Source organism: Saccoglossus kowalevskii, chromosome 8 (genome assembly GCF_978046115.1).
Source record: "Saccoglossus kowalevskii chromosome 8, keSacKowa6.1, whole genome shotgun sequence".
Lineage (NCBI taxonomy): Eukaryota > Metazoa > Hemichordata > Enteropneusta > Harrimaniidae > Saccoglossus > Saccoglossus kowalevskii.
In genome coordinates, this window is record NC_140648.1 from 14243955 (window position 1) to 14264141 (window position 20187).

The 20187-nt window shown below is 34.8% G+C and overlaps 1 protein-coding gene across 2 annotated transcripts; it reads left to right on the plus strand.

Annotated features, from left to right (window-relative positions):
• Window positions 1–2634: 2634 nt before the first annotated feature.
• On the plus strand, window positions 2635–19516 carry LOC100377893 (cytosolic endo-beta-N-acetylglucosaminidase-like). 2 transcript variants are annotated; one of them, XM_085502221.1, is made up of 13 exons: window positions 2635–2729; window positions 4349–4550; window positions 4743–4891; window positions 5764–5918; window positions 6334–6482; window positions 7068–7233; window positions 7914–8017; window positions 8823–8931; window positions 9492–9661; window positions 10769–10917; window positions 11653–11854; window positions 13444–13567; window positions 16638–19516. In XM_085502221.1, the coding sequence occupies exons 1-13, from the start codon at window positions 2708–2710 to the stop codon at window positions 17031–17033; spliced, it is 2097 nt and encodes a 698-aa protein (XP_085358347.1). In that variant the 5' UTR covers window positions 2635–2707; the 3' UTR covers window positions 17034–19516. The 2 variants fall into 2 exon arrangements, with proteins under 2 accessions (XP_085358347.1, XP_085358348.1); XM_085502222.1 differs by lacking the exon at window positions 2635–2729 and adding an exon at window positions 2742–3643.
• Window positions 19517–20187: the final 671 nt, after the last annotated feature.

The window sequence follows — 20187 nt, forward strand, 5'->3', positions numbered from 1 at the left end:
TAATAATTTGAGTAGACGTTTAATACTAGATTTCATCAGTTTTTACGCATAGTCTGTAACATTCATTGACCAGTGTATTTTCCGGCTTATTAGCAATTTTCAGCCAATATTTAAACATTTGGGTCAGACTTGCTAAGCGTAGTGGGTAGCGAACCAGTTCCATTTTAATAGGCAACCAATGTTTGTGTCGTTACAGCCAACTTTTAGAAGAAATTTACAGAATTTCAGGTGGAGTTTTTCTGCTGGTGTTGTGCAGTTTGATAGGTTTGACGATTGTTTGATGTTATCACATGACCAATAAAGCAGGAATGGGTTGACCACTGCGTCAAACATCTTTAGATATGCTTTTACCGGGATATTTGTTTCTCAGACTTAATATAATTGCTGTTTTAGACTGAATAGGGCTTTCATTGTTTTTAAAGTCAATTTGGGCTTTGTGAAGTTTTCCTGTGAAATTAATTGTAATACCCAGATATGTATAAAAAGAAACTTTTTCAAGCTCTTTCTTATTTACATAAAATTTAAACTTGTTTAGACTTGTCCCCAATTTATTGAAAATGATTGTTTTTGATTTTGATATGTATATCTCTAGTTGCCATTTTTGCAATAAATCTCAAGTGAGTTTAATGCATTTAATATCCCAGTGTGTGACAGCAAAAGAAGATCATCTGCGTATAAAAGACATCACAACTGACTGTCCAGTAGAGTTGGTGGGTCATTTTGTGATAGATCAATGTGTCTTTTAATGTCGTTTATGTATATATTGAATAGCAATGGACTTAATCCACCACCTTGTCTTATACCTTTCTGGATTGGAAATAGCTTAGTTAGGCCTTCTTTTACTTTTACACATCCTGTATTCGCAAATATACAGTAAAAACAACAATCTTCAAAATTACATATTCCCGGCCATATTACATAACTGAAAATGTAAGTAAACCCAAAAAATGAACATTAAACCTAAAACAGCTGAGTAGCTGATTTCCTGGCCAAATCACAATTCCAATCAGTATATTAATTAACACCACTGTCCCGCTATCAAAATCACAGTTCATGGCCACGCTGTTATTTTTACGACTATTGTAATCTTCATCGTCAAATTTATAAACAGCGATTTTTCCTATCTACATGGCATCATTTTTTTTCTCACGTGGAGAGTCCAACTTTCCCCGATATTTTTTCGATTTATTCGCAAACAACAATACGATTTGATAAAAATCTTTGTTTTGAGTCAACTTGAAAATTATCAAATTATTTTTCCCCCCACATTTCCCTTAACTAACGGATTAGTTTATTGTTTTCCTATGGTAGTCTGATATAGAAAGGCCATAAAATTGAGGATCGTGCATGTAGGTGTTTTTAAAACCAAGTCTTTAACAGCTTGAAACAATCATTAATTAAACAGTCAATTTTAAATTAGTTAATTATCCTGATTATCCGACATTGAAAATGCCACGCGGAAGCAGAAATCACGAATTTAACAAATCGAAATCTTAGGAGAAACTTCTGTTCATATATTAAATACCGGGGTGTACGTATGTGCTGGCACTCCATTCATAAAATGATTATTGATGGTGACGCAATTCATGAAAGATTACAAAATTATGTTTATATGTTTTACAGAAATAAAATGCGAAGGGCGCAAAGATTCACCCGATTGTAGGATGATTGCTAATTGAGTAGTTGCGAAAGGAGGAATTCTCACATATAAAATATTTTAATTTGTTTAAATATGCCAGGCCTGGTAGACGCATTAAACAAAATATTCCTGTTCATACATTCAAATAAAGTTTGATCATTCTTTGTGTGGATTGGTCATACTGTCCTCGTGAAAATAAAACTCACTTTGTCGAACCTAAACATTTGTGTAACTTTTCACGTTGCATACATTGCATACCAGACCCGGACAATATGTAGAAATTATTTATTGGGAACGTGCAATTGAGATACGTTATGTTTTTCAAGACTGTAGTTATAACTATGGGTCTTATTTTCTGTCCAATTAGGTATGAATTCAAGGTATAAATGAAACATTGATCTATATGCAAGACCTAAATCCCACCCGAATTCCGTTTAAATATCGAATACAGAACATGGATCATGGAACATCCACAGTTTCTGATGGTTTGAAGAGGTCAAAAGACGAAGGACTGTGATTTCACATTTGTCAAATTAAATCAAGCAACAAAGTGTTATCTTGTCTTTATTCGGTATAAAAAGTGTACTTTCGTATAAATATGGGCATGGATTTCGTAAACACAATGGTATAAAAATGCACACACTTTTGAAGGCTCAATGGCATCCCTCTACCCAATTTTAGGTCTCGTTTAGTAACAAAATAAAAATGACATTTGGACAACATTTTTTGTGAGACTGCAAAATCTACAAAGCACAATATATATAATCAAAGGCGGACGTCTATGAATTTTCTGTTTTTGAGTTGTTAACAGTGTAATGTATTACTTATATTTAATTTTACCCCCATGCTTTAGTCAAAGATGGATAAAATGACGTATTCACTGCCCCCCCCCCTTCGACTCCACTTTTGTTTTATGATAAGTAACACACTCGCTGAATAGCGAACTCGAATCCGAACAACTGTAACCGAATACTAATCCGAAAACATCATTCGGCGGTAGTTTGTTTTTGTTCCCACTTCCTGGTTCTCCGAATACTCATCGTGCCTTGCTGTGAACCTGCTGTTGATATGGTAGATGATCCTAATAGAGGTGAGATATGTAAGACAGGTAAAACTAGATATATATAATTCATTATATGCTGTCTAAATCTACGTGTTCCAAAACGCATTCCGAACACGTGAATTATCATGAACATGGATGATGGAAGCGTGCCAACCATTTACTGTACATGCTAGCCCTGAGTACAGTCCTGTAGGTTGGCCTCCTTCCGTTGATCATTCGGCCCCCACAGTCCTGAGAAGTCGCATAGACCGGGGATTCGACACTATTGTGAAAGAGTGTATCGGGCGATTTAAGAGGCATTCAGCTTTGCAGTTAAAAAATAAGCAGGTCGATACGTCTAACTATTCTAAATACCTTAACTGGAAGCGAAATTACATAAGATTTCCCACTAGGGTCGATCAAATCGACATTTTCCAACGTCAACCGAAAATATACGCCGCCATCTTGTTCTTGACGCATTCATAAACAAAACGTTGTTTCGTTGCGTAAAACTGGCTTTCGCCAACGTTCCAGTGCTGTAGGTTCATTTTTCGGCCACAAAAAAGGTATTTGTGATCGCTAGATTAGTCGATAGATGTTTTAGCTGGTTACAATCATGAAAACTGCAGAACGGTTCTCCGCCATAAATTTGTAGGCGGGTGTCGAATCCCCGGTCTATGCGACTTCTCAGGACTGTGGGGGCCGAATGATCAACGGAAGGAGGCCAACCTACAGGACTGTACTCAGGGCTATGTACATGCAATCTGATTTAAATTTACTAAAAAACTATTTATTATCATTTGTTTGTATTTTTCACTTCTGTACTGGTAAAGTAGTTAGTCCTTTCTCCAAAACGTGGCGTTTGTTGCATAGCTTTAATTGCCACAGTGCATTTTGAAGTTCCATATCTTTATTGTTGGATCAATCACATAAGTACATGTGTTACTAATTGAGCAAAAGCGGTAAGTATATTTTATGATTGATACATTAAAATCATTTGTTTCCCCGAAAAGAACAATGAAATGCATCATAGTCACACATCCATGTAATACATGTAGGTGTTTTTCTGGCACATTAAGCAGATGAGCCACAGTAATTCATATTTAGTCGTTCAGCTGATGCTTTATCAAACTCAGGGTGTTAGTCTCTCAACTTAATCTAATTTTTTTCTTCTGAAATTGAGCAACAAATCAATATGTCATTTCTGTAAAAAAAAACAATTGAAAAACAAAATTGTTGTTGCAGTAAAATGTATGGAATGTTTGCAAATATTTCCTGTAAAATGCTTAGTGAATGTCCCATTGTCATTGTCTTGCAGATTTACACAAAAAGTGACCATACATTTTGAAATATTGTTTCTATTTGGAAAAAGTCTTAAATTTGTTCTGTCTTCTACATTTCCGGGTCAATATTTTTGTTGTTAATGCTAACAGTGCAAACACTTGTGATGTGGTTTCTTAGCTGGATGGTTGATTTATGAGTACAGCTTCTGTCATTCACATAAAAAATCACCCATTTTGCTATTTGCATGAGGGGAACACTGCAATATGTTAGTTAATTCTTATGATAGCAATACAATCAGTTCAAACAGAGTCTTCAAACAGACTCTTCACCAACTTTCATAATTTTGTAGTTAAAAAAAGTTGTTAAAAAACATTATATTCCAGAAACATTGGCTAATTTTGAACCCGGAACAACAGAACCAATATGTCAACCTTTGAAAACTTTGGAGTCTGTTTTGTCATGGCAACCAGGTGATGATTGTTTCAACATTGCTACGCAGGCACTTGTGAAGAATAATGTTGAAAAGAAAGTCAGACCACATACTTTGGTGTGTCATGATATGGCTGGAGGCTATTTGTTAGACAGGTAGAGTACTGAATGATCCATCCAACTTGTATTGGCTAAGAAGAATTAGTTAAATCATAACTCATCAGTCAAACATAAACACTTTAAAAAATACTCGAACTATTCATATAAAAGCCTCATTGTTGAATGCAGAAATTGAAGACAGTTTATTATTATTGTTTTTGATGTATATATATTGATGATTCTTCAAAGGTTTGTTCAAGGAGCTGACAGCAGTGAATACTACCGTCACTATCATTGGCAATATTTGGACAGTTTCATCTATTTTAGTCATTATTTTGTAACAATACCACCACCTGGTTGGACAAATGCTGCACATAAACATGGTGTTCTTATGTTAGGTAGGTGATTGCTATAAATGCTGGATTTTAACGCCACCATACCATGTCACATAGTAGCCTAGAATCTATGCACTTTTTGTGGACTCCGAGACATTCAACAATAAATATAGTGTTATTAGTCATCCTAATATATTCAAACATCACTTAATTGTGGTAGTAATAAAATGTTTTCAATTCAATTCAGTTCAGCACATAGGAATTCCCTAAATCATGAGATTTAAGATGATTGACACTGTTTATCGTGATATCATTTTCATTTTGATTGTTTTAATTGTACATCAATATTATGAGGTTATCACATGAATATCACATAAATATAATGAACAAATCAGCTGCCGTATAACAGATGATGCAGCCACATACTGCCTGAGTGCATACTTTGCATTACTCTTGTGATAAGATTATTATACATTATTTTCCTGTTTGTAGTGAGAATTTAATGAGAGAATATTGTCCAAATAGCAACAACACATGTTTTTTACACTGTGCAAATAGTCACGGTGATGGGATTCTATTTCCGTCATACACTATAGTGCTACTGACTGCAATGTAAACAAAGGAAAATGTTCAAATGTGATGTCAATAGCCCTGAACGCACCAATGTTGGTGAGGTGGTTCACCCCCATATGAAACATTCAAACAAGTGCTGATACATTCTGCAACATCTGGGCATACAGAAATTTACAAAAGTTTCGTGTGCACAACAACATCTAGTAAAAATGTTGCCAAAGAGTCTATATAACTGTAAATGCATTGGTAGTTAATAATTAATATGAAAATTACCACACCTTTTGATAAATCTGATATCATTAGTCACTCATTTGATATCTACTGTATGTAAGGTGTGCGAGTAGTTATATTTTCATTTACAGGGACGTTCATCACAGAATGGGATGACGGTCTTGAAAGATGTAAGGCATTCCTCAAAGATGAAGACACGTATAAATCTTTGGCTGATAAAATGGTTGCAATTACTAAGTTTTATAACTTTGATGGTTGGCTTGTCAACATTGAAAACAAAATTGAGGTATGCTGTCTTATAAAAACTCACAACAATTTATGCGAGGTATCATACAGCAGTTTTGGCAACCATTTCAGAAGACAAACTTTTCGGCTATGTGTATGTTATATAACATCAATGTTGCCTTAACTGGTTAATTAAACTAATACTGAAATAATAAAAGTAATATAGAAATATATAATAATAACCATATGTTACTGTTAATCAAATTTTAATTGTTAGTAGTTGCCATAAGAAACACAATCACACTATCACATGTGAATTATTTTAATTTAAAACATATCCTTAAAACAGTCAGTTATGAAATCTGATTAACCTTGCAAAACGTAAGAAAGCTATCTTCTTCACTTCATATTTATTATACGTATGCATAGAATCTGCCAGATGATCACTGTTTTTTATTTATTTATTTTTTTTAAAGCCAGAAAAAGTGAAAAACTTACTCGGTTTTGTTGAGTATTTAACAGTTGAATTACACAGAGAGATCCCGAATTCCAAGGTCATATGGTATGACAGCGTTATTGAAGATGGCAGCTTGAAATGGCAAGATCAATTGAATGATAAAAACAGGTACCTGGGTATATCCAAATTTATTGTGACCACATTGTATATAAAACTACCGGTATTGCAATTTGTACAGGCCATTGCCAAAATGTGGATACTGAAGGCACAGCATATATGCTCTATACCAATGTTGTATACAGTATTCTTAAAACTTCACTTGCAAGTGAAAAAAATGGTCTCCAGGTTTTGTCTTGTTTTCCAGAGGGCACTATATATTGAAATCCAGATGTGCAAGGCAAGCTGAATATGACTATATTTGTTACTCAGAATATAGCAAATCATTCTCCTCTTCTTACTTTATCATTTTCGTCTTGCCCAAATAATAGATTAAGGAAAATGTATATAGGGTAAGGTGAAAATGCCTGTGTCCTCCTCGTTGTCGCTTCAGCATAAACTTTATTTTCTGGTTACAATAACTCAAAACAAATTTATCATCTTTTTCAAACTTGGATATTTTATTAACCAGTTTAGGATCTTGATTTTCGGCATGTTTTGTATATATAAATATTTAAAGATATTACCACATTTTTGACAGACACCTAATGTGGTAATATTTTGTCATTTATAACACCAGCCAATATGTCTCAACAGAATGTTTTTTGATGTATGTGATGCCATCTTTCTGAATTACACATGGAATGAAGAGAAGTTAAAGAATTCTGTACTCTTGGCTGGTGACAGGCGATGTGATGTGTATGTAGGTGTGGATGTGTTTGGAAGGAATTGTTTTGGGGGTGGAGGCTGGAACACGAATAAGGTCAGTTTGCATAGCGCCCTCTGGTGGTCATCTTTTTTCCCTACAATATTTATTTTTTAATAAAACATTTCCTCTGTCCAATTTGTAACAGCTATTGCCATAATGTGAAAGCATAACATAAACGCTACATTCTGACGTTTCCTATTTATTAAATCACTTGCAAGTTGAAAAATATAGCCCCTGAGTTACGTCCCAGTGGGCATCATCTATTGAAATCCAATTTTGTCAAGCGAATCTTGTAGAAATAGAAATTATGTTGCCATCTTGAGAGGCTAAGCGTCTCTCTCTGATAGCTTCTCATTAATAATTAGATGTGTCATTTTCTCATAATAGTATGCATCATGCGTCACAAATCATCATGAGAACAATTTCAACAAAATTTTTCACATTGCATTTTACATAATACATATTGTCACAAACAATATTTTGGTAAGAATTGTTTGATTTTATGTGGTTATATTTAAACAAAAAAATGTTCAAAATTACAGCTATTGCTGCCTTAACAATAATATAATATGAAAGTCAATCACTAATAGATTTTGTTTAAAATTTGTGCTACTTTTGATACTATTTAAATAATATTTTAAAACTATTTTGGTTTGTTTTAAATAAAAATTTTGACAGCCTAGGACTGTTATAGATAATATTTTAACATTGTTTATGATTTAAATCTGTTTCAGGCAATGTCTGTTATCAGTAATCATAAGCTATCGGCTGCCATCTTTGCTCCCGGATGGGTGTGTGAGAAACATGGACATGAACATTTTGTTGAAAACCAAAATAGGTAACTATGCCTTCCACAGAAATAATGTTTGTCATCATTTCAAGATCTTACAAAAAAATATAACTAATGTTACATGAGCAGATTATAAAGACATTTTTAACCCCATCTGCTACTTGGCTGTGATTTTTCAGTGATTTTTCAGTGAATCTTAAGAAAATTGATTGCCTGAATGAACCTGCTGAGATATTATTTCAACACAATAGTTATAAATACATCTGTTGAAATTTCAATTTTTGTTTACCAATTTGTTTGTCTGAAACAAACTTCTTCATGAATAATTAATCACATTGCTCAGTAACATTATTTGAAACAAATGCTGTTCAGAAATGTCTTCATACTTGTGTAGAATGTTTTGTTTTGTATCATGTTTTTATAATAATCTTTGTTTAAAAAAAATACATTTCTCACATTATTCATACACTTCTATATGGTCTATGCATTGACATTTTCTCTGTATTACTGTTATCTGAATCTGGTATATATATATATTGTTTATATGAATATTATATTTTTTCTTTAACATGTAAATCTTCAAACTTTAAAAATCTCCCTGCAATTTCATGGAGCAATAGCAAAGTCCAATACAGACAGGTCACTGGTAGCTTTGTGGTTGACGCATCAGACCCATGATTTGTAGACCCAAGTTCAACTCCTACTGAACTTGGCTAAACACCACCTACCTTTGGTGAGTGTGCTACAGACTCAATGGAAAGGTCAATTCTACTGACCAAAATTCATTCACAAGATTCACAAAAAGGCAAAGTGCAATAATGAGTATTTTGTTACATCTTTGTGTTCACTGCAGATTTTGGAATTTGCTGTCAGAGTTTTGCACACCCAATGTTATCAGCTGTCTACCCATAGTCACGTCATTCTGTCATGGGTGTGGAACAAAATACTATCGACATGGACAGGTATGAATCATCAGTTATGTTTTGTGTACTGTAGTTCAATTAGAACCACTTTTAATATAGGAAATGTGGGCATAATAATGCTTTGTTCCTTACAGGTTAGAAATGTCACATAAGTATTTGTCTACAGTTGTAAAAATTGATTCTTGACTTTTTTAATAATAGTGAAAGTCATTGGATGTTCAAGATATGGGTCATTATTTAGTGCACACTTTGACCAGATCAAAACTCGCATTCATGTTGCCACTTGGAGAATGCATCAAACTGTGTAAAAATCACACAAATTTTGCATTTTCTTGGCACAACGCCCGCCATTTATTAAATAGATTGATATTTCATAAATATGATAATGCTGTGTCAAGTCCTGTGGTTCTAATAACTTAAACTACATTTAAAATTAACTATATCACACTATTGTTAATTTAATACATGTTAAATAGGTTGATTATGTCACCAATGTTAACTATGAAGGTAGGTCTGATGGATCAAAGGAATGGATTGATGCTGATTAAAATGAATGAAATGTGTAATGAAATGGATGATGTTGGATTTTCATGTTCTAGGTTATAAAGAACAAACCATGGGGTAACTTAAGTTGTCAGCAATTACAACCAAATATAGTGAATTCAGCGGAAGACATAACTGTAGACTATTGTACTATGGATGCCTACCATGGTGGTGGATGCTTAGAGGTTACTGGCAAACTTAAATCAGACAAATATACAACACTTGGGTGAGTTGGTCTCACAAACAAATCCTTGCTCAATAGACCCATGTTTAAACATGTAGTAGAAAACAGTTCATTTACATGTTATTACAGTAACAGCTCCTCCTTCTCACTCAACAACAATATAGATTCTGCTGCAAATATTATCAGTAAAGCATAATGTAGAAGTGTCTTTGCTCATTATACTGTAAGTGAGAAATCACTGCATGGATATCTAACTACTGAATAAATATCACAATTGCACAGCACTGGATCCTGATAACGATTTATAAATGCCATGATAAACGGTCTTCATAGAATTTGCCATACATACATATGCAACACGATTCAACATGCATAGCTAATTTTTTTTTCAGGTTTTTTTTTTAGAACTTTAGATAACTGGAAAAAAATCAGTTTTCCTGAAAACTAATGCATGGGAATGTCATTACAATTAAGAGTTGGTTATACCTAAGACTCTTAACAGAGTGAACCATATACTGTATTGTATTGACCATTTTCAAACTGTCACACGCAACGTAATATTACCGTAATTGGTATAGTACAGGTGTGATGGTTCAAATACCAAAATGGCAACAGTAACAAAAAGACTTCGCTGACGGCGATGATAAAATACGAACACGGAGCCAACAGATGAGGTTTCAACTGGTACTGGTATTATTATACTCTGCAAACATCAAGTACATGTACAATAACGCGGTAAAACTCCATTACTCCAATAACTAGATACTTAAACTCCAATACAATTCAACGAGATCTCTGATCTGATCTCAGTGCTGAACAACTCCCCTATATATACCCATACTGTCTATAAATAGACCATTACATCAGCATACATAATGAGTCTGGAATTTACTACAAATTTCTAGAATGTTCCATTACCTTCTGTTGCCTTCTACAGTGTCCTATTACCTATTCAACCAGTTTCTAAAAATTTCACCCAGACACAGTACGGTTCTAGAACATTCTCAGTCACACGGAAGTGGTAAACAAGTCGTATGCGACACAAACCTTTGAGAATGGTCACATATTGTGAATATGTTTGTCAGTTATCTGTGATGTATTCATACAGTGTTCTACAGAAGGTGATTAAAACATAATATTTTACTATAGGATATTTTCAAGTTCTATAAAAGTCGACCATCCTCTACTGGTGTCTTATACGTATCAAATGATTGCAGATGAGAAGGATGTTGGTTTCTGTCTTTATCTACGATGTGATGGTGGTCAGAAGATTATATCTTTGGTCAGTGATCAGGAAGGTGGGTATAGCAATACAACAGAACAAAATTATAATATGATTCACAACATTTAAACCGAGGGAGTCGTCACCTATGCATGCGTCAGGTGGCCATAGCGTGTCATTGTTTACAAACAAGCATCTACCAATGAGCCTTTGTTTTCTTAGCATGTGTTGTTATCATCGCTTGGGACTCAATTCCTGTGTGTGCACAGGTGACTACACTCCCCCTTTAAAATCTAAATTAAGCTACACATGGGTATTTAAAGAGCAATGGTCATTTTGCAGTTTGTGTTCAAATTTTATATAAACAAACAATGTATTTTTCATACATTGTTTACATGTACACTATGAGTCCCATATCGAACAGGAAAACCACCGCCCTGTGGTCTGAGTTGTGTTTAGAAATAGTTTTTTTATTAGTGCTAATGTACCAGTAAATAATAATAATCCAATAAGTACCATCAGAGGGTACTGTATGGTAAAGACAAATGATAAAATACATTTCACAGAAAAAAAAAAAACATAATGAGAAACTATTAAAAAACGATGACTTCTTAATTAAAAATGCAGAATGTATTAGCTTGTTATAATACATTGTAAAAGATGGATGGGTTTGTGGTTTAAAGAGTAACCATACAAATTTGGAAGAAAAATTAATATTTTTTCATATTGGTGGTTCATTGCAACCTGTACAAATTGTCTTCACATTTGAAAACAATTTTTTGCATTTATTTTTGTGTTCATATTAATTCAGTGGGTGAGAGGCAGTCACAATCAACTGTATCAGATTACGGCATAGATTTCTCTGATAAACTCTTCAATTCATCGCTGCCTTGCATGACTGATATATCCCAGCATTCCTCAGTTTACGCAACATTATCCGGTGACAGCCAAATCAGTTTACAAGCTACATTCCATGGTGAAGACATTTCCACTAGTTCAAAATGGAAAACAAGGTAAGGGTCTTATTTGATTGTGAGTATATATGGACTGATTCCACCATTTGAACTGAGTGAATTGATTTAAAAGGGTTCATATACACATCTGACATGAACTTTTAAATAACAATTTATTTTGGTACCATCATATATCATTATTTTTGTCATAGTCACTGCAATTATCAACTTCAGCCACAGCTGCTGCAGTTGTCAGCTGTTCCAGAAACCACTGCAATTATCAACTTCAGCCACAACTGCTGCAGTTGTCAACTGTTGCAGAAACCACTGCAATTATGAATTTCAGCCACAGCTGCTGCAGTTGTCAGCTGTTGCAGAAACCACTGCAATTATCAACTTCAGCCACAACTGCTGCTGTTGACAACTGTTGCAGAAACCAATGCAATTATGAATTTCAGCCACAACCGCTGCAGTTGTCAACTGTTGCAGAAACCACTGCAATTATCAACTTCAGCCACAACTGCTGCAGTTGTCAACTGTTGCAGAAACCACTGCAATTATCAACTTCAGCCACAACTGCTGCAGTTGTCAGCTGTTGCAGAAACCACTGCAATTATCAACTTCAGCCACAACTTCAGCCACAACTGCTGCAGTTGTCAGCTGTTCCAGAAACCACTGCAATTATCAACTTCAGCCACAACTGCTGCAGTTGTCAACTGTTGCAGAAACCACTGCAATTATGAATTTCAGCCACAGCTGCTGCAGTTGTCAGCTGTTGCAGAAACCACTGCAATTATCAACTTCAGCCACAACTGCTGCTGTTGACAACTGTTGCAGAAACCACTGCAATTATGAATTTCAGCCACAACCGCTGCAGTTGTCAACTGTTGCAGAAACCACTGCAATTATCAACTTCAGCCACAACTGCTGCAGTTGTCAACTGTTGCAGAAACCACTGCAATTATCAACTTCAGCCACAACTGCTGCAGTTGTCAGCTGTTGCAGAAACCACTGCAATTATCAACTTCAGCCACAACTTCAGCCACAACTGCTGCAGTTGTCAGCTGTTGCAGAAACCACTGCAATTATCAACTTCAGCCACAACTGCTGCAGTTGTAAACTGTTGCAGAAACCACTGCAATTATGAATTTCAGCCACAACCGATGCAGTTGTCAACTGTTGCAGAAACCACTGCAATTATCAACTTCAGCCACAACTGCTGCAGTTGTCAACTGTGGCAGAAACCACTGCAATTATCAACTTCAGCCACAACTTCAGCCACAACTCTGCAGTTGTCAGCTGTTGCCGAAACCACTGCAATTATCAACTTCAGCCACAACTGCTGCAGTTGTAAACTGTTTCAGAAACCACTGCAATTATGAATTTCAGCCCCAACCGCTGCAGTTGTAAACTGTTGCAGAAACCACTGCAATTATCAACTTCAGCCACAACTGCTGCAGTTGTCAACTGTTTCAGAAACCACTGCAATTGTCAACTTCAGTCACAACTGCTGCAGTTGTCAGCTGTTGCAGAAACCACTGCAATTATCAACTTCAGCCACAACTGCTGCAGTTGTCAACTGTTGCAGAAACCTTTGCAATTATCAACAACAATTATATTATTTGAGAGATTTGATCTTTATTTCACAGATATTACTTGGTTCCATCAGAAGAGTTCAACAATGACATTCAAGAGATTGCTCTCTGCTGTTATGCCAGAAAAAAAGAAGATGTGAGCTCTGTTGACTTTACTTTTAAACTAGGCTACCTTCAGGTAAAGTTATAACTAATTTTTAATTTCAATAGTTCAACGTTTTATTGGATTGTGATTTCACAGTTGAATCAAAGCACATATCCAAGGCAGAATTTGACCTGTCAACAAACAAGCTGCTCTCTGATTGGTCTGATTGTTAAATGTCAGGGTTGATTCAAATTTGCTGCTCTCTGATTGGTCTGATTGTTAAATGTTAGGGTTGATTCAAATTTGCTGCTCTCTGATTGGTCTGATTGTTAAATGTTAGGGTTGATTCAAATTTGGTGCCAGTTTCAACAATTCAGCTTTTACAGCTTAATAAATGTTAACAATTGCATAAATATTTTTCAGCATATCCAATAGAGGCACATGTGAGCCCAAAATGTTTGCTTTTATGGGATTGCTTTTATCAAAATTCATTTATCCTAACAGGTCTTTTACATAAGCAATGTTTCACATATTTACTATAGGTGTCTCCCTGTAGACGATGTTTACTATAGGTTTCCCCATAGTCAATGTTTGCTATAGGTCTCCCCATAGACAATGTTTGCTATAGGTTCCCCCATAGATTTTGTTTACTATAGATCTCCCCATAGATGATGTTTACTATAGGTCTCCCCATAGATGATGTTTACTATAGGTCTCCCCATAGATGATGTTTACTATAGGTCTCCCCATAGATTTTGTTTAATTTAGGTCTCCCCATAGATGATGTTTACTATAGGTCTCCCCATTGATGATGTTTACTATAGGTCTCCCCATAGATGATGTTTACTATAGGTCTCCCCATTGATGATGTTTACTATAGGTCTCCCCATAGATGATGTTTACTATAGGTGTCCCCATAGATGTTGTTTACTATAGGTCTTCCCCATAGATTTTGTTTAATTTAGGTGTCCCCATAGATGATGTTTACTATAGGTGTCCCCATAGATGTTGTTTACTATAGGTCTTCCCCATAGATTTTGTTTAATTTAGGTGTCCCCATAAATGATGTTTGCTATAGGTCTCCCCATAGATTTTGTTTATTATAGGTGTCCCCATAGATGATGTTTACTATAGGTCTCCCCATAGATGATGTTTACTATAGGTCTCCCCATAGATGATGTTTACTATAGGTCTCCCCATAGATTTTGTTTAATTTAGGTGTCCCCGTAGATGATGTTTGCTATAGGTCTCCCCATAGATTTTGTTTAATATAGGTGTCCCCATAGATGATGTTTACTATAGGTCTCCCCATAGATTCTGTTTAATATAGGTCTCCCCATAGATGATGTTTACTATAGGTCTCCCCATAGATGATGTTTACTATAGGTCTCCCCATAGATTTTGTTTAATTTAGGTCTCCCCATAGATGATGTTTACTATAGGTCTCTCCATAGATGATGTTTACTATAGGTCTCCCCATACATTTTGTTTAATATAGGTGTCCCCATAGATGTTTACTATAGGTGTCCCCATAGATGATGTTTACTATAGGTGTAATAGATGATGTTTACTATAGGTGTAATAGATGATGTTTACTATAGGTCTCCCCATAGATGATGTTTACTATAGGTCTGCCCATACATTTTGTTTAATATAGGTGTCCCCATAGATGATGTTTACTATAGATGTCCCCATAGATGTTTACTATAGGTGTCCCCATAGATGATGTTTACTATAGGTGTCCCCATAGATGATGTTTACTATAGGTCTCCCCATAGATGATGTTTACTATAGGTCTCCCCATAGATGATGTTTACTATAGGTCTCCCCATAGATGATGTTTACTATAGGTCTCCCCATAGATTTTGTTTAATTTAGGTCTCCCCATAGATGATGTTTGCTACAGGTCTCCCCATAGATGATGTTTACTATAGGTCTCCCCATAGATGATGTTTACTATAGGTCTCCCCATAGATGATGTTTGCTACAGGTCTCCCCATAGATGATGTTTACTATAGGTCTCCCCATAGATGATGTTTACTATAGGTCTCCCCATAGATGATGTTTACTATAGGTCTCCCCATAGATTTTGTTTAATTTAGGTCTCCCCATAGATGATGTTTGCTACAGGTCTCCCCATAGATGTTTACTATAGGTCTCCCCATAGATGATGTTTACTATAGGTCTCCCCATAGATGATGTTTACTATAGGTCTCCCCATAGATGATGTTTGCTACAGGTCTCCCCATAGATGATGTTTACTATAGGTCTCCCCATAGATTTTGTTTAATTTAGGTCTCCCCATAGACAACAATGTAAACACTTGAAGACATAGAACCAATGAGTCAAGTAACCAACAAGTTTATAAAATTTGTTTTGGTTTTTAAGGTCTAATGGTTAACAGCATCATCACATATGTTGAAATTTCAAAAAATAATTCAACTACACTGGTATTGGCAATATTAGAAAAGTTGATCCAGTTGACTAATAATAATAATAATAATAATAATAATAATAATAATAATAATAATAATAATAATAATAATAATAATAATAATAATAATACTTTATGAATCTGAACATCTTATATCAATGTTCACATGTTCAATCAGTATAAGTATATGGATGAAATGTGTTTTGAACACACATGCTCATGACTGCCCTTTAAAAGTGTTAGTCTTAGTTTTGATGTCACATGTATGACAATTTTCATGCAATATGTCTGTTGTTACCTTTCAATTATTTTTCTTTTCTTTCTTTCATTTCTAATAATAATAATAATAATAAACAATGTAAAAAGCAAAATACATGTCAAAAACAACATGCAAATAAAAGAAAAAGAAATCATGGATGAGAAAGTTCTGGACTTCTTTTTATTTATTATTTCCCAAATCCTTATTGATTGCCCATAATGCATTACTCTAAATGTATCAGTCTGCGCAAACCTAAGACTTGCTTATTCTTGTATCATAATAAGTTAAACAGTTTGAAATACAGACATGCCATTCCTTGCAAAGAGTTGTTTACAAAATAGAGAGAAATTCCAATTGTGGTGTGAAACCATTAGTGACACCATTACTCAGTTTTACATTGTTATTGCATCATGCTGAAAAACTTGTTTATAGTTAACAGTAGCATTTTTTTTTTTTTTAATTTCTTACAGATTGTCAATCCTATATCTTTGATTAATAACTCTAAAGAGGTCAGTGACCTTCAGTTGAGTGATGACCAGTGGACTGAATCAACTGATGCTGACAGGAATGCCCTTGTTAGTGGAACATTGAAATGGAATTACCCATCAACCTCTGGTGTCCATTTTAATATATTCTGTGTTGGACTCAAAACAGATCCCCATGACAACACTGAAATTGACACGTCATCCAGAGTTTTTATTGGTCAAGCATTTGTTAACATGTACAGAATTTGTGATCTATGCGTGTCAAGTGGAAAGGCAGATACACCATATAGTTTCAAAGTGATTGTACAGCCTGTCAATAATGCTGGTTTCACAACGCCTTTCAAAAATTGCTCAACTCTTACAGTGAATCATACTTTATGAATCTGAACATCTTATATCAATGTTCACATGTTCAATCAGTATAAGTATATGGATGAAATGTGTTTTGAACACACATGCTCATGACTGCCCTTTAAAAGTGTTAGTCTTAGTTTTGATGTCACATGTATGACAATTTCCATGCAATATGTCTGTTGTTACCTTTCAATTATTTTTCTTTTCTTTCTTTCATTTCTGTGAGCTAAATACATTCTTTGTGTACAAATGTTTTTTGGGAGGGATCTTTTACGAAATATGTGCTGAGGTTTATTGCACCGATTAATCTATGTTGTAGTAGTTTAAACTTGCAGAAATCTACACTAGAGTCGGCGAAGACACGTTTATCACTATAAATATATTTATACAAGTTTATAAACTCAATTGTTTTCATTTGAAATCAGCCTTATTCAAATTCAAATAAAACAATTGGCTAGGTATATCGTGAAGCTATCACACATCAATGCAGAGGCGGTGACCCAATATTTTGCATTGGGGGGGGGGGGGGGTCTGCTCACCACCTCGTGTCGACCTTACTAGGGGGTCCGGGGGCATGCTCCCCCTTAACAAATTTGGAATCTAGACTCTCTGAAACACCATTTTTTGCATTTTGAAGGGCACAAAGGGTTTCAGTTTGACTTTGGAGGGCCCTCCCCCCAATTTTCTTCCAGTGGGCGTATTGCCTATATCCAAAAAGAGAAATGAAACAATATGTCTGTTTTAATTTAGGATGGCTCCTACCACAGTCCCTCTATCCCCGGTCTTGACACACCTCACTTTCTATTGTTCTATCTGTCAGTACAATTTCTCTAGTACAAGGGCATCTGATTTTATTATTACAATGCAGTGCTATGTAGCATTACTATAATTGATAAAAGATGTAATATGTAAATCTGCAGCTTTTGGGGCTTTAAAATAGAATTTGTATAAGAACAGACACAAAATTAGTACAAGTGTTTGCAGTGTGTATGTGTGTGTGTGTGTGTGTGTGGGGGGGGGGGGGTTAATAATATAGAATATACATGTACCATATTTCTCTACCGGTATTATAAACACATCTTTAATAGATTTAGTGCACATAAATGAAAAAAAACCTTATTGTATGATATTAATATATAACTTATTTTGACTGTGGACACATTTCTGTCATTTTTGCATATGCTATTAATAAAGCAAATACTGTAGTACTTTATTGTTCTTGTAAGGGAAATTTTAGACTGGCAAAGTTGGGACTTCTTTTTTGTTTTACAAAAAGAAATAATTAATTGTTGTTTTAGTTCTTTTAGCGTGATCGCGAAAACTAACCTGACCGCTGAAGAAATCCTGACTGTACGCGTCTGCGAGTACTTGACTGATATTAATTATTCATGATGTCATTGATTATTTATGAGTGGGTGTCTGAAACTAAACGTGATCTTTTAAAGGTTGATTCGATTCGATGCAGAGATGGATACTTTCATTCATGTTTACTGAAAACATGTTGATTTAAATGTCCAATGTATATAAGTAGTCTTTCAAAATCGCCGGGACCTCAAAAGTGAAAGGTCACGTACATTAACATAGATAAGATATAACGTATACAGCTGCACTTTGATTCGTTGTCAATGCCAGTTAACATCTTTTGATTAGCTTAATTACCGAAGTAATTCGGCTCTGGTTTTCACTCCAACGCAGGGATCGAGTCGCCTGCAGATGCGTCCAGTTCGCAGTCACGCTAGTTTTCGCGTTCAGGTTAAAAAGGATAAATTGACAATTAATTATATTTTTTTTTTGTAAAACAAAAAAGTAGTCCCGACTTTGCCAGTCTAGGGAAATTTCTATGTTATCTTTTCCATTTTGTTGCAATGGTATTGAAGCTATTCACCTATTTTTGTGAAATAAACTTGAATCTTGAATTTTCAAGGAATAATGTTCCCACCAAGTACCTCTACATCTTCATGGAGATAGGGATGAATGAATATGAAACTGCGCAAGCAGACAATGCATAACTGGAGAGTGACCTAATGTATTTGCAGTGTCAGTGAAACAAGGTTGTAGATGTTATGGTACTGTGAATTTTATGATGACATGTCTTTGTAATATTTTAATATTTAGAAATGTTTTATCAATTTCAATTGACAATTGAAAACAACTTGACCAATCACTACATATTTAGGGACATGCAGCAGTAAATCATCCAATGACTAAAGGAAGCCCACAAAGACTTGTGGGTGACGAGCATTAACAAATGGGTTCTAAAGCCAATGGAAGCATCATTTTGGGATCTGAATGGAGTATGAGGATCTTCCAGGGTAAATGTTTTTGTAGATATAAATTTTCGTAAAAGCTGTTCATGTCTTCATTAAATTGATAGTACAATGGAGGTTGAAATATTAAGTTATAAAGTAAACATATGTAATGTTTTTAAGATCATGATTCTGTATTCACATTATGCGTATATGTAATTTTTTTAAAATATGAAGTGGAATAAAGTTAAAATAGTTTCATAATTTGCCTTGGTAATATTATTGTAGTGGAAAGTTCTATGGGTATGGGTTTCATTAATGATTAGACTATCAATTCTTTGTAATTACTGATCAAAAGAAAGGTGTTATAGCCAGTTACTTACCAGATGGCACCTCAAAAGTTTTGTGCTTGGTATTTAAAGATAGTATTTTTACTAGTCCAAGCTTCAGGCAGGTGATGTACCGGTACCAACATTTAATTATATTGTTTTGGGCTTGTTTTATCAGGATAGGGCAAAGGTCACACTCTTTACCCATTCAAAAAAAGACCCCAGATATTATGAAACATTTACAGCAGTCTCTATATGCATTGTACTGAAAAGTTGTTATCTGAGGAGTTTTTAAAATTAATCACTTTTATTTTGGCCTTTCTGATTATGTGATTGCATGTTTTCTTTCTCAGAAACCGTCCAACATTTCACTATATTCTTTAAAACAGTTCAACTTGGTAGTCGTCAACCCTCTGAGTAAAGTTAATGAAACTTAAAAGTAAAAACTAATAGTTTGAATACTTAATAACAGGGTGGCATACTCACACCCCACCTCACCTCACCTTTCCCAATCTTGTATCTTGTTCATAGTAAATGAGGAAGGACCTGAACTGGGTTGGAGTTGGAAGAACTGGTTAATGCGTCTATCTCTCGTTGATTTTCAAT